Source organism: Homarus americanus, unplaced genomic scaffold (genome assembly GCF_018991925.1).
Source record: "Homarus americanus isolate GMGI-L3 unplaced genomic scaffold, GMGI_Hamer_2.0 scaffold16022, whole genome shotgun sequence".
NCBI classification, from domain to species: domain Eukaryota; kingdom Metazoa; phylum Arthropoda; class Malacostraca; order Decapoda; family Nephropidae; genus Homarus; species Homarus americanus.
In genome coordinates this window covers 1,205,001-1,222,500 of record NW_024752245.1, presented here as the reverse complement: position 1 = coordinate 1,222,500, position 17,500 = coordinate 1,205,001, and the positions used below count along the sequence as shown (strand labels likewise).

General features: G+C 41.9%; 1 protein-coding gene across 2 annotated transcripts in view; it reads right to left on the bottom strand.

The window, feature by feature from the left end:
• LOC121855003 (GTPase-activating Rap/Ran-GAP domain-like protein 3) overlaps positions 1-17,500 on the bottom strand; it is a 332,851-nt gene that overhangs the window by 273,889 nt on the left and 41,462 nt on the right. For both annotated transcript variants that reach the window (XM_042349827.1, XM_042349828.1), the window contains exon 2: positions 14,501-14,570. In XM_042349827.1, coding sequence (XP_042205761.1) covers positions 14,501-14,570 — 70 coding nt within the window. The remainder of the gene's footprint in view (positions 1-14,500; positions 14,571-17,500) is intronic.

Sequence of the window (17,500 nt, the reverse complement as noted above, 5' to 3'; positions counted from 1 at the left end):
TGTAGTTCGCGCTTCCTCGTTCACTTATTACGACTTTAGAAATCGTCATTCTCTCTCAACCTTCAGCTTTTGTAATCTTCCTTTCCTCCCTCCTAGTCCGTGCCACTCAATCCTCTTCCTCCTCCTCCTCCTCCTCCTCCTCCCTCCTTCTCTCTTCCTCTCGTCTTCTTCTCTCCCCCCGTCCCCTCCCACACAATCCCTACCACGTTCCTTCCTCGACTGTATCCTTTTCATCTTGCCCTTCCTTCTCCCCCCTCTCTTCCTCCCTCTCATCCTCACCCACCCCTCTCCACCACCCCCTCCCACACAGCCAGATTCGCCACCATCAACACAGCTTCCTGAACACTCCTCGGAGACTCGCTTTATAACACGGGGCCCATCACCCAGGTAACGCCACCCACTACAGTCGCTAGTCGTTGAGCCTCTCTGTTCTCTCCAGGTCTTCAAGGGTAATAAACACGAGTCTCTCTGTCAGATACATTTCACCGAGATGTTATAATTGTAATAAAGGAAAAATCTATTGTAATTACGGTATATTTGTCCTTATGAACGAAGACGTAGGATATAATCATTTATCGTGTAGTGATATAACGTACTGTAACGAAATATAAATCACAATAAAATGAAACTATATTAATTACAGTTAAAGATAATGATTCTGTATGGTGTTTTATAACGAATGGTAACGTAACGTTGTATCTTTATATAACGTAACATAGTGTAGTGACTCAGTGTCTATATGAGTATTGGGGTGAGAGTAGCCATGTTGTGTGTACTTAGGATGGCCCTTAACCAATAAAATAAATAAATAAATAAATAAATAAATAAATAAATAAATTCTCTTCCACACATCAAACTCACTGGAATAAATTTACCCATTGCCATTTTATGTCTCGGTAAATTTAATTGATGAGAAAAAAAAATATGAGAATTGATGAGTAACAGGAGAGAGAGAGAGAGAGAGAGAGAGAGAGAGAGAGAGAGAGAGAATTACATAGACAGACAAATAGACATTTATATAGAAACAGATAGACTAATAGATATATAGCTAAGTTAGACAGGTAGACAGATAAATTTAGAGATAAAATAAATCAAACAAAAACACAAAAATAGACAGAAAGATAAAAGAAGAGAGATACACAAGACAGACAAACAGACGGTATCTCCCGACAGATAAACGACAGAATAAAGATACTTTTAGCACCACTAGACTCCAGCACCACTAGCCTTCAGCACCACTAGACTCCAGCACCACTAGCCTTCAGCACCACTAGCCTTCGGCACCACTAGCCTTCAGCACCACTAACCTTCAGCACCACTAACCTTCAAGCACCACTAGCCTTCAGCACCACTAACCTTCAGCACCACCCAGCACACTAACCTTCAGCACCACTAGCCTTCAGCACCACTAGCCTTCAGCACCACTAGCCTTCAGCACCACTAGCCTTCAGCACCACTAGCCTTCAGCACCACTAGCCTTCAGCACCACTAGCCTTCAGCACCACTAGCCTTCAGCAGCACTAACCTTCAGCACCACTAACCTTCAGCACCACTGGCCTTCAACACCACAACCTTCAAGCACCACTAACCTTCAGCACCACTAGCCTTCAGCAGCACCATTAAGCCTTCTTCCACAAGCAAACTTCCACCTCTTCTTTTCTCTCTCTCTCTACAGATTAGACGCAAGTGATTCACTCTCACAGATTAGACGCAAAGTTGATTACCACAGATTAGACGCAAAGTTGATTCTCACAGGTTAGACGCAAAATTGATTCTCTCACAGATTGGAGCCGCAAAAGTTGATATATATAGTTCATAAAAGCACAAACAGCACACTTTTTGCCCGCGAATATTAACTGATGATGACAATAACCATTATACGCGTAGCCCTTAATGGCACTGTGCTTTTAAATGGCACACCAAACAGGAAGAGCCTCCAGTGAAAACGCTTGTGAAATATTATCATAGGACGTAAACTACACCTGCACTCCACACCTGTATTACACACCTGGACTATTACCACACACTCTCCTACACAGCTGCTCTTCTACACCTGCTCTACACACCTGGACCACTACCACACACTCTCCTACACACCTGCACTCCACACCTGTATTACACACCTGGACTATTACCACACACTCTCCTACACAGCTGCTCTTCTACACCTGCTCTACACACCTGGACCACTACCACACTCTCCTACACACCTGCACTACTACTACACACTCTCCTACACACCTACACTACACATCTGCACTAATACACTCTCATACATACCTCTCAGTTTATACATATGTGGGGTTTATTTCGTCAATTTAGAAGAGAAAGGATCCAAGAGGTAAAAATTAACAATAATAACCTCGCTCATAGACTCTTCTTTACCTCATAATATCAAAGGTTATTTGCTGTCATTTTCAACACTAAAAAATCTACTAGGGAGAGAGAGGGGGTAAATGAAAAAAAAAACTCATATGTATATTGCGTCCAGTCGTGACTCTGTAATTTGGAAAATATGTGGCGTATCAAATCCCGGCTGAATCATTAAGCGTATAACATTTGCCGGTGAATTTTCCTACCCTCAAAAAAGCGTCCGGTAATGTTTTTAAGTTGTGACTGTGAAGAGCTGTACAAAAAAAAAAAAAAAAAATTACTGCACCCGGCTTATGATGCTCGTTATTACAAAGTGATATTGTATTTACACTGTACCTGATATATGGCTTATACCTGTAACGGTGTATTATTATTACTCACGAGGGTAAAAAAAAAAAAATGTCTCTACCCGGAGTTTATTATATTTTGGGAGTCAACTCAGAACTGCTCCTTAAAATGATCGTCAATATTATTTATGAAGGAAAAATTCAATGGAGCGTTGTATTGAGAGTCATCGTGGCGTTAACGACCTCTTAAGCCACCGTATTGTTATTATTCTTGAGGCCATATTATATTAAACCATCTTGGCAGTAGTACACGTCGACGCCATTGTTGTTTACGTACACACACACACAGACACACACACACACACACACACACAGCTCTCTCTCTACTCTCAGTCCTTCAACAGAAAATTAAAGTCCTCGGCTTCACAAGAGCTTCACAACCAATTAGAACCACGATAGAGATAGTGATTAATTCTCAGTGGCTTAATCTGGCGATGATAAAAAATCACTGAACCTAAAAAAAAAAAAAAGTCTATATGAGAGAGATTAATCCGTCTTCCTCCCCCGACCTGTAATATTGTCAGTCGAAATTTCAGTAAATAATTTCAGCTGTAAGATAAAAGTTAATCATTATTGTGGTTGTTTACTGATGTGACTACAGTCTTTGGTGTTTTAAAGACAATTCTACGTTGGTATGTGTTCCTTGAAAGCCAAAATAGTGGAGTAATTAATATTTGTTTCAGGAGGATTGCTAAGAACGTCGATCCAACTAATTCACTTTGGGAAAAAAAATCAGTTTTTAATTCCCCCCCAAAAAATAAAATGTGAAGTTTAGTTTAAGTTAATATCGAAACCAAACCAAACCTAACCTAACCTAACCTAACCTAACCAAACCTAACCTAACCTAACCTAACCTAACCTAACCAACCTAACCAAAACAAAACAAACCAAAACCAAACCAAACCAAACCAAACCAAACCAAACCAACCAAACCAAACCAAACCAAACCAAACCAAACCAAACCTAACCTAACCTAACCTAACCTAACCAAACCTAACCTAACCTAACCAAGTCCCAAATCTTGACGTAGTGATGATTGACACGAAGTGAATTTTGATATAGAGATTTTGATACCCAGAAAGATATACTATTTTGAAACCATTAAACTATACAGTTTCTAAATATATAAAGTATACTTAGATATATTTTTTAAAACTTTCAAAAACTAACTATTTCTAAGTCAAAAAACTTTCAAATTATAAAAAGGTTAAGGGAGCAGAAGGGAGTAATTTACGGTTGACCTTTCATCAATTTACGGTTGACATTTCATCCACAAAGTTAGGGAGTGGATGGGAATGAGTGACTTAGTGGTTGGTTCTTTATGCAGCCAACCATAACACGGGTGCTGGCCAGATCTCATTTAATAATACCAAACTCCATGTGACACGAACCCAAGACACCGTGTTGGGTAGGATCTTGTCAATCCCGTGTCATGAGTTAAAACAAAATTCAAGAAAAAAATAATAATAAAAGTAAAATAGGAAATAATTATATATTTATTGGTTAAGTTAGGAGTAAATATTTGTTCTTGTTGTTATAGGGAAAAATGAATTAGTTTATATGTGGGAAAAACGATATGATTTCACATTACTAAATTATACTTAAATTAGGTTAGGTAAGGTTTTTAAGGGAGGTAAGTTAGGTTAGGTTAGGTTAGGTTAGGTTAGGTTAGTTTAAGTTAGGTAAGTACTTAGGCTACTTATATATAACGTTTGTATGATATCTAAGATCGAATTTTCCAAAAAGACAAAAAAAAATATACTGAATCACCTTATCGTAATTAACCGTAAACTACCTGACATAATAATTACCACCTGTACCCCCCTAATCACCGTTATCATTACTCCCCATTATCATTATATTTCACTAATGACTAAATATTTAAATATCTAAACCATTTTAACATCGGTAATTACAGAATGACTTATTTATATCATTAGGTCATTAATTACTATTATTTTCACTCCATTAATGAGGTTACAGTAGTTACAGATTGTTTGAATTATGTGGTGAATGGATATCTTCCAATGGACGTGTCGCCTCTGTATTCTGTAGGTAATGTTCACTGTAATGGATCTTTGTTATGAGTGTTATTACAGTCGTTTGGATTATGTAATATATTCTGTTAATGGTTCTGCTGTAATGCTGTATTCGTGTTGGTTCAATTGGTCGAGTTGCTGTAACGCTGTACTTGAATTGGTTCATATGGTCGAGTACTGTAATCCTGTATTCGGGTTAGTTCATATAGTCGAGTTTCTGTAATGCTGTATCCGGCTTAGTTTAACCGGCCAAGTTTCTGTAATGCTGTACCTAGGTAAATTTTACAGCTAGATGGTTTATGTAATACCTTCTGTAATTTACTGTACTTTACACTGGCAGTTTGTTATATGACCTCTTCAACTGTAACCAATGATTAACTACCGTGACCTTAACAAATGGGGTCGTTAGTCTTTTGTAATTTACGATAAGTTACTTGACTGATTTATGGCAGAGGAAGTTGTGTTTAGTTTAGACTCTTGACACATACATACATACATACTGTACATACATACAAACATACATACATACATACATACATACATACATACATACATACATACATACATTAAAGTACACACACAAGTAAAAGCACACAACTACAAAACACACACACACACACACACACACACACACACACACACACACCGCACAGTGAGTTGGCCAAAACATCTGACCTTCGGAAAAAAAAACAATATTCTTTACCTGATGTTTTGTTGTTGTTTTTTTTAGGCTTTTAATTAGGATATATCATAATGACATTAGACCAGGTAGCATTTTTTTTAAGCGCTTTTTCTTCATGGGGGGAGGGCTGAAATGAATGGTGAGTGTGTGTGTGTGTGTGTGTGTGTGTGTGTGTGTGTGTGCGTCCTATCCAATTGCAGAGTCATTGGACCAGCCCTCTTTGAGCCTTCTAGAATGAACAACTTGGTTTCATTGATATTATAAATGAAAAGGCGAACACAACCTCTCTCTCTCTCTCTCTCTCTCTCTCTCTCTCTCTCTCTCTCTGCACGTTCCCCTCATTACTATGCATTCCGCTATTTCCCCTCAATCCTCTCGACAGACTCAGCACCTTGTTAATTCTACCTTCAATATCCTTATCCTTGTCCCCTCCTCTCCCCTTCCCTTCCCTTTCCCCTTCCCTTCCTTCTCTCTTTCCCTCCAACAAACTTATGCCATCTACAAGTCTCCACAAATTAGCGTCGGCTGAACCCCTCTCTCTCTTCTCTCATCATCCCTCCTTGCTGACACACCTTTATCCATCAGTTTAATCTCATCATCTTTCTTCTTTTCTCACCCTCTCCTCTCCTCTCCTTCATCCAATTGCCTAATCCCTAGTTTCTCTTCTATTTTTTTGACTTCTCTTCTTTCTCTGTCTTCTCTTCGCGTATTTCATCACTTTTATCTACCACCCTTCCCTCTTCTTCCTCCTCCTCCTCCTCTTACCATCACCTATCATTCTTCTTCTTTCTCATCTTACCAATACTTACATTCTTCCTCTTTCTTTCCCCTTCCCTTTCCCTTTCCTTCCCCTTTCCTTCTTTATACTCCCCATAACCAATACTATCCACCCCATCTATTCTCCTCTCCCCCATTCCTTCATCAATACTCCTCCACCTTTTCCCCCTAGCCTCCCTGGGAGAGAGAGAGAGAGAGAGAGAGGCGAGAGGAGAGAGAGAGAGAGAACGAAATCAAGCAAATCAAATCCCACCATTGGCTGACTGTGTGTTTACCGACGTAGACATTTGCAATTCAATCACTCATTTGTTTTCGTTTGAACTCTCATCTGAAGCGACCGGTGGTGGTAATGGCAGGAGGGGTATAATGAGCCTTAGTGCCACCTGTCATAACGGTCAGAATGCCATCCACTACCAGGTATCCATAAGGGTGGTGCTGTTGCCTTAGAGAGAGAGAGAGAGAGAGAGAGAGAGAGAGAGAGAGAGAGGGTAAGAATATATAAAAGAATAAGACAAATACAAAAGTAGAAGAAAGGAATAAAGAAAACAAAAGAAACACACACACACACACACACACACACACACACACACACACACACACACACACACACACACACACACAAATAAAACAGTAGCAGAAAATAGTGAAAGGAAGGAAGGAAAACCGATCCCCTACTGAAGAAAATGAAAAATGTATGAAAACAAAAATAAACTTTCACAAAATAGCGAATTCAAAAAAAGAAAAAAAACTCTAACAGGAAAGAATTGAGGAAGCGGTTCGGGACATTGGACCGGTTCATGGCTACTGTGTCTAGCATCAAACATATGTGTACTGGTCCATGATGAGTCCAGGTCAATAGATGTATTTCTCCCAGGTCAATAGATGTATTTCTCCCAGGATCAATAGATGTATTTCTCCCAGGATCAATAGATGTATTTCTCCCAGGATCAATAGATGTATTTCTCCCAGGTCAATAGATGTATTTCTCCCAGGTCAATAGATGTATTCTCCCAGGATCAATAGATGTATTTCTCCCAGGACAATAGATGTATTTCTCCCAGGATCAATAGATGTATTTCTCCCAGGATCAATAGATGTATTTCTCCCAGGATCAATAGATGTATTTCTCCCAGGATCAATAGATGTATTTCTCCCAGGATCAATAGATGTATTTCTCCCAGGATCAATAGATGTATTTCTCCCAGGTCAATAGATGTATTTCTCCCAGGTACAATAGATGTATTTCTCTCAGGTAAACAGCTGTATCCCTCCCAGGTAAACAGCTGTGCCCCGGACCCCACGATTACAGTGTGTGGACAAGCATCAAACAGCTGCGCGATGCTTTGAAACAAAACAGAGGTACGAACGTTGTCCTCACTGGCACAGAAAAATAAACAGGAGACAGTGGACACAAAAAAAAAAACACCCAATCATACAGGAGAGTTAACGCACCGACGGACACAAGCGAGCTCACCATGACTGATATATAGAAATTGTACAAATTCTATTCTTGTGACATATGCGACGCGTGTGTGTGTCTGTGTGTGTGTGTGTGTCTGTGTGTGTGGTTGTGTGTGTGTGTGTGTGTGGTGTGTGTGTGTGTGTGTGTTTTTGTTTTGGGTGTTTTTTTTTTTTTTCATGTTTTTGTTGTTGTTGTTGTGTGTGTGTGTGTCTGTGTGTGTGTGTGTGTGTGTGTGTGTGTGTGTGTGTATGTGTGTGTGTGTGTGTGTGTGTGGCATCAGGCTTCTTAGCAGTAGTAGTTGAAGTATTATTATTATCATTATTATTATTATTATTATTATTATTATTATTATATTATCATCAGGACTCAGGTGAGCGGCAAACATTACCTGTAAAGAGTAATTAGCGACTGAGAGGTGTTCCTTCCTCATTAAGACTCTCCAAGATAAAAAGATCACTACGTCACCTTCACATCCACCTTAACCTCTAAACACACGACGTCATACCTTAAATAGTGACGTCATACCTTAAATAGTGACGTCATACCTTACATAGTGACGTCATACCTTAAATAGTGACGTCATACCTTAAATAGTGACGTGTTTATGACCAATCCCTAATTCAATATCAGAGAGAGAGAGAGAGGTGTTATTTCGTAATGGTAATGCGGTGACGTAATGGTAATGCGGTGACGTAATGGTAATGAGGTGACGTAATGGTAATGAAGTGACGTAATGGTAATGAGGTGACGTAATGGTAATGAGGTGACGTAATGGTAATGAGGTGACGTAATGGTAATGAGGTGACGTAATGGTAATGCGGTGACGTAATGTATCTTGGTGTTCGTGTTTTTAATCAGTGAAACATGTGATAAATTCTCTCATGGTTGTGTACAAGAGGAAATTCACGTTACTTCATATTACTTACCTTTCTGTGCCCTTCACACACACACACACACACACACACACACACACACACACACACACACACACACACACACATAAAATATACACTATTCTATATCTCTTTAATACAGCCATTACACATGACTCTACTGTAGTATAAACCTTGACCATAAATCCGGTTCATGCAGAATAAACCAGCTTAGGATTATCCGGTGTACAGTATAAGGAAAACACAGACCCCAGCCCCAGACCCAGCCCCAGACCCCCCAGACCCAGCCCCAGACCCAGACCCCAGACCCAGACCCCAACCCCAGACCCCAGACCCCAGACCCAGACCCCAGACCCCAGACCCAGCCCCAGACCCCAGACCCAGCCCCAGGCCCAGACCCCAGACCCCAGACCCCAGACCCAGACCCCAGACCCAGACCCCAGACCCCAGACCCAGACCCCAGACCCAGACCCAGACCCCAGACCCCAGACCCCAGACAACCCCAGACCCAGACCCAGCCCCAGACCAGACCCAGCCCAGACCCCCAGACCCAGCCCCAGACCCAGCCCCAGACCCAGACCCCAGACCCAGACCCAGACCCCAGACCCCAGACCCCAGACCCAACCCCAGACCCAGCCCCAGACCCAGACCCCAGACCCAGACCCAGACCCAGACCCAGACCCCAGACCCAGACTCCAGACCCAGACCCCAGCCCCAGACTCCAGACCCAGACCCAGACCCAGACCCAGGACCCAGACCCAGACCCAGCCCCCAGACCCCAGCCCCAGACCCAGCCCCAGACCTCAGACCCCAGACCCAGCCCCAGACCCAGACCCAGACCCAGCCCCAGACCCAAACCCCAGACCCAGCCCCAGACCCAGGACCCAGACCCCAGACCCAGCCCCAGACCCCAGACCCAGACCCAGACCCCAGACCCAGCCCCAGACCCCAGACCCAGCCCCAGACCCAGACCCCAGACCCAGACTCCAGACCCCAGACCCAGCCCCAGACCCCACACCCAGACCCCAGACCCAGCCCCAGACCTCAGACCCAAACTCAGACCCCACACCCAGACCCACACCCAAACTCAGACCCACACTCAGACCCACACTCAGACCCAGACAGTTTTTATTTACAGTCTGCCAAACGAGTCTTTAACGAAAGCTCTAATTGGCTAATTAAACGCTCAAACATGAGAGCTAACTGGATATTGCATTTGAAGCGTTGAATATGATTGGTCAGCCCCTTGAAACACGGATGACATCAATAGCCATTAAATTTGAAAGGAACAACCTAATTGGCCACTATAGTCATTCAGTCGAGTGCCCTAATTGGTCATTTATTTTTTTTAAAAAAAAAGTGCTCGGTGATTGGCCCAGATCGATATAACATGTCCGTTTATGGTATAGGCATTGGGTTTTAATTAATAACAGTATATTGAGTCTCGTTACAGTAGGAGAATATTAACAAATAAATCAAGGGAGGACTGTTTCTGTACCTACTGTAGCAGAGTGTCTCTATTTTGGGTCACTGTTTATGGCTACGAGAGAGAGAGAGAGAGAGAGAGAGAGAGAGAGAGAGAGAGAGAGAGAGAGAGAGAGAGAGAGGGAGAGAGGCGTAATACATTAGCTATATTGTCTACAAGCATATTGCCTCAGACATACTGCCAGATAAGCTCCTACTATTTTAATTACAACTAATAAAAATTATATTAGTTATAATTAAATGGAAAAAATTAAAAAAATCCGAGAAAAAATTAGAAAATCCGAGAAAAAATGAGAAAATCCGAGAAAAAACGAGAAAATCCGAGAAAAAATGAGAAAATCCGAGAAAAAACGAGAAAAAACGAGAAAATCCGAGAAAAAACGAGAGGGAAAAAAGTCATTTCCTCACCTTAAAATAAATGGAAATGGGTGAAGTTTTAATGGGTTAATACATGGGGCTATTTTAAGTATATCTGACCAGGCGGGGGAATTTTCCTTAACGACGGGAGGCTGATGGAAACTTGGGGAAGGAGGTGGGGGGGGGAGGAACAAGGGAGGGAAGAGAGGGGCAGGAGATGAAGGGAGGAGGAGGAGGAGGGGGGAGGGAGGAGGAGGATGAGGGGAAGGGAGGGGGGAGGAAGGGAAGAGGAGGAGGAAAAAAAGAGTGCAGAGGAAAAGAAAAAGGAGGAGGAGAAGGAAGAGAGGAAGAGAAAGAGGAGGAGGAGAAGATGAGAAGGATGGAGAAGTGAGAGTGGGGGAAGGATTGGAAAGTGGAGGGCAGAAGGAGGCAAGGGGAGTGGGGTGGAGAGAGAGAGAAGGGAGATGGAAGAGGGGAGCGAGGTGGGACAGGTAGGCTGGGCAAGCAATTACCTGGTGATGGCAGGATATTACCTGACGACGTGGGATACATTTATATTGTTGGACACACACACACACACACACACACACACACACACACACACACACACTGACACACACACACACTGACACACACACACACTGGACAGACACACACACACACACACACACACACACACACACACACACACACAACAATTCCTCGTATCCTAACCTAACTCTAACCTAACCTAACCTAACCCAACCCAACCCAACCAACCTAATCCCAACCTACACAATCATTTAGGAAATTATATTAACTAGAACTGTAACATTAAACTCTCATCAATGCATCTTCAGTAATCATCTAACCTAATTAAGGTCATTAAGAACGATTTTTTCCCATAATAATGAAGTGAGAGTTAATTATATAAAAAATATAACTCGGTTTATTAATTGTCCGGATAAGGAGGAAGTATGGTGATGCTGGATGGAGGGGGAGGGGGGAGGGAGGGGAGGGGGAGGAGGGGAGGAGGGGAGGGAGGGGGAAGGAGGAGGAACCAAGATTCTCTCTCCCATTAATCGTCGCACATTTTCAAGATGAAGTAATTGCAATATGATGAACTTGGTGCAAACTACAACAAAACTTCCTCCTTCAAAAACTACCTGAGACTTTGGGTATTAAAAGCGTAGCCAAACTTCGGAGGAGGAGGAGGAGAGAGGAAGAGGAGGAAGGGAGGAGGAGGAGGAGAAAGAAGGGAAGAAGGAAGAGGGTTTAAATTCTTGGAAGCCTTCATCGTCATCTCTTCCTCTTCTTCCCCATACCCCTTCCTCTTCCTCCTCCCCCAAACCTCTTCTTCCTCTTCCTCTTCCTCTTCCTCTTCTCCCAACAACTCCAACAAATCTAAGCAGCTTCAAGTTTAATTCTAGTTTGATTTTAGTTACAAGAGAATTATTTTAGACTCCATATTACTGATATCACAAGGAAGATATCAAGTTTCAATTAGGCCTGTCGCTGGGAGGAGGAGGAGGAGGAGGAGGAGGAGGAGGATGGGGTGCGGGGAGGAGGGGGAAATGAGTGGGCTATGGGGGGAAAAATCATGAGTTTTATTAGTGAACCTCCTGACGCAGCTACAGCCACCCCCTACCAGCTGTTCCCTCGTCCTATGATTCACGGATGGTCTTGTGGCCCCTCTCTTCTCTCCATCAACCCCACTCCTCCTATCTTTTTCTTCTCTTTTTCTTCTATTCTTCTTCCTATTTTTTTCTTTCTTGTTTTATTATTTCTATTTCTCCTCCCACACTTCCTTCCTTTCACGTGCTCCTGTACTCTTTCACCTCCCCCTCCTCTCCCTCCTGTTCCTCTCTCTCCTCTATAGACCTCTCTCTCCTCCCCCACCTCACCTCTCCTCCTGTTTTCCTCACCTCCTCCACCTCCCCTCCCTCTCTACCTCCTCACTCCCTCCTCCCACCTCCTCCCACCTCCTACCTCCCATCTCCTCCCCACCTCCTCCCACCCCCTCCCTCTCTCACCCCACCCCCCTCCCACCTCCCACTCCTCCTCCTACCTCCTCACTCCCTCCTCCTACCTCCACCCCCCTCCCATCTCCCTCCCTCCTGGCTCCTCCTTCATCTCCCCCTCTCTCTCCTCCCCACAAGACAGCTGGCAGGAAGTCCAACAAAGATGGTAACTGCCCTGGGAATGTTTTCAGACCTACAATATTTTCGCAGTGTCGGGGTGTAGCCAGGCTGCTCTTGTCTGTGTGTAGTGAGTGATAGGGAGGAGGTGTGGGATAGGGGAGGCAGGTGATAGGAGGAGTAGTGTGGATAGGGAGGAATGTGATGGGGGAGGAAGTGGTGGATGGGGAGGGAAGGAGGAGATGGGAGGGGGGGCTGTATGATGGGGAGGTTGAGGAAGAGGACAAAAGAAGAGGAAGAGGAAGCGGGGTAGTGTAGAGGGGGACAAGGAAGAGGTGGAAGGAAGAGGGAGGTGTTGAGAACCGAGATGAAGAAAAGAAGAGGAAGAGAAGAGGAAGAGAAGAGGGGGAAGTGGAGGTAGATGTTTTGGGGGCTGGGAGGAGGAGGAGGAAGAGGAGGAAGAGGAGGAGGGGGGAGGAAGAGGAGGTAAAGGAAGAGGAAGAGAAGAAGTGGAAGAATAAGACAGCATCAAGGTATATTCCCTACACCGTCAAAATACCCTAAATAATCATCTTATCCTCCTGACCCACTAAACATCGTTCACTATCAATACACTAACTATATAATTTACTTCCTGAACTGTACTGCAAAAATTTTCAAGAATAATAATAAAAAAAATAATCTAAATGCATTTCTATTCAACTTCATTCACTCAGGTTAAATGTAAGTCGAGTACAACACAAGACATTCACTCAGACATCCAGAGTTGCATTCACTCAGTGTTGCAAGGAAAGTGGTCGCATAGAGACGTGATAATGCATAAGAGTGTTGGAGGGATTTTCTTTCATTCTCTTTTATTTTAATGTCGTGTGTGTGTGTGTGTGTGTGTGTGTGTGTCTGTGTGTGTCTGTGTGTGTGTGTGTGTGTACCATGATGCATTCCTGGATTCTTTTACAGAGTTCGTAAATGAGTTTGTAAGAAAGTGGAATTTCTGAGGGGTGAGGGGGGTGAAGGAGGTTGGGTTTGAGGGAGGAGGGGTTAAGGAGGAGAGGGGTTGAGGAGGGAGGGTTGAGGGGAGTGGTTGTACAAAAAAAAGTATTCCAGATTTTTTTGATAAATTTGAGGATCAACTTTTATGGTATTTTGTGTTCCAGGATTTTTATTTTAACATAATTTTTGAACTTTTTAAAATTTTATGAATATTCTTCAAATTTCTCTCCTTCCTCTTAGTAGCAATCTTATTTACTCTCTCCTTCTCCCTCCACCATGGGTAGAGAGAGAAGAGAGCCTATTACACCGGGCTTACCATCCCTAATGCTTAAATAATAACCCAACCATCTGTATGTATGTATGTATGTATGTGTATGTATGTATGTATGTATGTATGTATGTATGTACGTATGCATGTATGTATGTATGAGAAAAAATAAACACTACAGTTACATATACATAACCCATTAAACATCACGATATATATTTCCTATTATTCTCCTTCCCTCCACTCACTACCCACTCACTACCCTCTCATCCCCTCTTATTCCCCTTCCTCTCATCCTCCTTTCCACTAATAACCTCTCCTTACTACCCCTTTTCCCCATTCCTCTCCACAACTAACCTACCCTACTCTTTTCTCTTCCCTTTTCCTCTTATTCCCCTTCCTTTCATCCTCCTTTCCACCAATATCCTCACCTTTTCCTTCCTCCTTACTTCCTGACTCATCTCCTCCTCATTCACCTCACAGTAGGAGGGAAAGGAACGTAAAATATGAGAGAGACTGCAAGATTTTTCTCACATTCAACACTTTTTCTTATTCTTTATCAATTTCCCCCATTCCCCATCTTTCTTTATACTTCTTATCCTCTTTCTATTCACCTCTTCCTCTCTTTCATTCCCCTTCCCACCTCCTCATCACCTACTTATTAAATACATTCACTTTTCTTTATATAAGTGTTGTGTTCCAGTACTCACCAGTTCCACAGAACCATAATGGCGCCTGCTGAACACTCCTCGTCGGGAGATAAGGTCACTCGAAGCTGATCTGTTGATAAGAGAAAGATAAGGTTAGATAACAGTAATTTACCTTTAACTTAACATATACTCTCAATCGCTAAAGGGGTTTATTATGTCTTTCTTACCAAAAATCTGTAATACATGATTTTGTAGTTTGGTAAGACTAAATATGCTTAAATCTTTACTAATCTGAGGGAAAATGTTGGATTAATTGACGAGTGTATGGTAGGATTTGTTTAATATATACAATTAAATAAAAGTTTTAAATCTGTAGGTAAAATCTGAATTATTTTTGTATTAATGAGGATTTATAACATATTTTGACTTATCAATTTATCTACATTTGTTTATATTCGTCTCCTTAACAGTTCTCGAAAAAAACAAAACAAAACAAAAGCTATCGATAGTCTCCACCAAAGAGAATTCAATCGTCAATAACTTCATAAATTTATCAACAACAACAACAGCACAAAACAAAAGCTATTTATAGTCTCCACCAAAGGGAATTCAATCCTCTATATTTTATCAAATTACCAAAACAACGATAGAAACTTAATTTACTTTCTATATTACAAAAAGAGAGAGAGAGAGAGAGAGAGAGAGAGAGAGAGAGAGTTAAATAAAAGACATATATAAAGCCAAACACCAATAACTAGTATGTAAAGGGATAACAGAGAAGCAAAGAGATAAGAAAAATATAATAAAAGAACAAAATAAAAGATAAAATCATAAAAGAATAAAATAAAAAAGTTAAGATTAGAAAAAAACATTAAAACTCGATATTATTTTTTACAATAGTCTTAGAAACTTTCCAGACTCCAGATCTTCCAGTGAAACCTCCAAATACCGGACTGACTCGATATAACGGACTCTCCTCTCTATATAGCCTGTTAAATAGAGATGTCACTCTACATAAATTTATTAACTTTCAAAATATATATAATTCACAAGTTACAGGGAAAAAAATATTATCGAATTCAATTAAAAAAAACTACAGGTATATTTTTTATGAGTATGTCGAATGTTGCAGGTTATATAAGATGATACATATTTACTTTGGGTTTATATAGTATCATATCTTGAGGAAAAATGGATATAAAATGTTGGAGAGTGATATGAAGTACTGAGAGAGAGAGAGAGAGAGAGAGAGAGGCCTGGTAGTTTATAATTATATGGGAGATTTGTGGCCATTATGAAGGAGACGACTCAGGGCCTTCAGTGCCAAGCCCAGCATTAGTGCCTTCGTTTGGCACAGCAAGATAACACCAGGGGAGGGGGGGGAGAAGGAGGAGGATAAAGGATGGAGGAGGTAGGGGAATGGGGTTGGAGACTGGGGGAGACATAGGGTAGATGGAGGAGGAGGAGGATGTAGGATGGGGTTGGGGGTGAGGAGGAAGAGGAGGTAAAATTGGGGTGGAGACGGGGAGAACTGGAAGAGAAGCGGGAAAAAAGTGATAGAGGGAGAGATTAGGGAAGAGGAGAAATGAGAAGAGGAAGAGGAAGTGATAAGGAAACTTCCATCTTTTCCTTTCTCCCTCGATACTTCCCTCCCTCTAATCTCGCCTCCTACCCTGTATAGCTACCCTCCCTCCCTCCCTCCCTCCCTCCAGCCTTTCCTTCCTCCCTCCTTCTATACTTCCCTCACTCCTTCCATCCCCTTGAGCAGAATCCTCCACGTCATCCAACTAAGGACACCAGAACTAATCTTCCGCAGCTGTGATTGGTCACGTCCCCGGCATCCTGACTCTTAGCAAGGGGGGGGGGCAGGGGAGGGGGGGTGAGGGGGGGGCAGGGAGGGGGGTGAGGGGGCAGGGGAGGGGTGAGGGGGCAGGGAGGGGGCAGTGAGGGGTGGTGGGGGTGGTGGGAGGCAGAAGCTTCTAGAACGACCCTTAACCTTCTCCTGGGCGTCCTTCACCCCAGTACCTAGCAAAATACCCTTAGCTTTTTATCTCCTAGGGTGCCTCCTAGCTATAATAGTGAATCTCGAGATATAAAGGAGGGAGGGGAGGGGGAGAAGGGGAAGGAGAGGGGTAAGGGAGGGGAGAGGGGGAGGAGAGGGGGCAAGGGAGGGGGGAGAGGGGAGGGAGGGTAAGGGAGGGGAGAGGGGAAGGAGAGGGTAGGGGAGGGGGGGTCCTTCATATATCCTTTCATGTTTCCTGAATATAAAAAAAGTTCATCAGGATTCTTTTGTGTTCAGCTTTTGTGTTCAATGTTTTTATCGTAGTCTTAGTCCTTATACATCCTTCATCCTCCCTCACACTCCTTCACTATTCTCTAAGTCATTTTATACCACCAATAAAGTTTCCAAAATGTTCAATAAAAGTTTCACAACGTTTTTACATGTGGTTGAAATGAGAAGAAAAAAATGCCTTCATCTCCATAATTATACTCCAGGGTAATATATCAGATGCACCTAACCTAACCTAACCTGACCCAACCCAACCATATATTTTTTCAAGTACGTAACATAAAAAAAAAAAAAAAAAATTCTCAATTCCTATAATAACATTCTAAACAAAAGTACACCAGAGTTACAAAAGATACATTACTTTAAAATAAAATACAAAATACAAAATACAAAATACAGTTTCCCATCAAAAAGTTCTGAAACACAAAGGCATCAACGACCTACAGTACATAATTACAGAAAAAAAAAATTCTGTAACACTGTATTTAATTTGCCAAACATCAGAGTACAGGAGTGGCTTAACCCCATTAACAAAAGCTCCTATGATTTCGAAAGGTAATTTTTTTTTTACTTTCGAATTTAATATTTTTTTTAATAATGACCAAATTATTTAAATTATTCCTAAGATATAAAAAAAATATCATATATTAATTAATTTAAGATACTAGATTATTGAAAAGTGTTATTAAATATTAGGTAAGATTTAGTTAATTATTAATTAAATTGGACTAATTATTGAGAAAAATTGCTAAATACTGACTAAATATTAA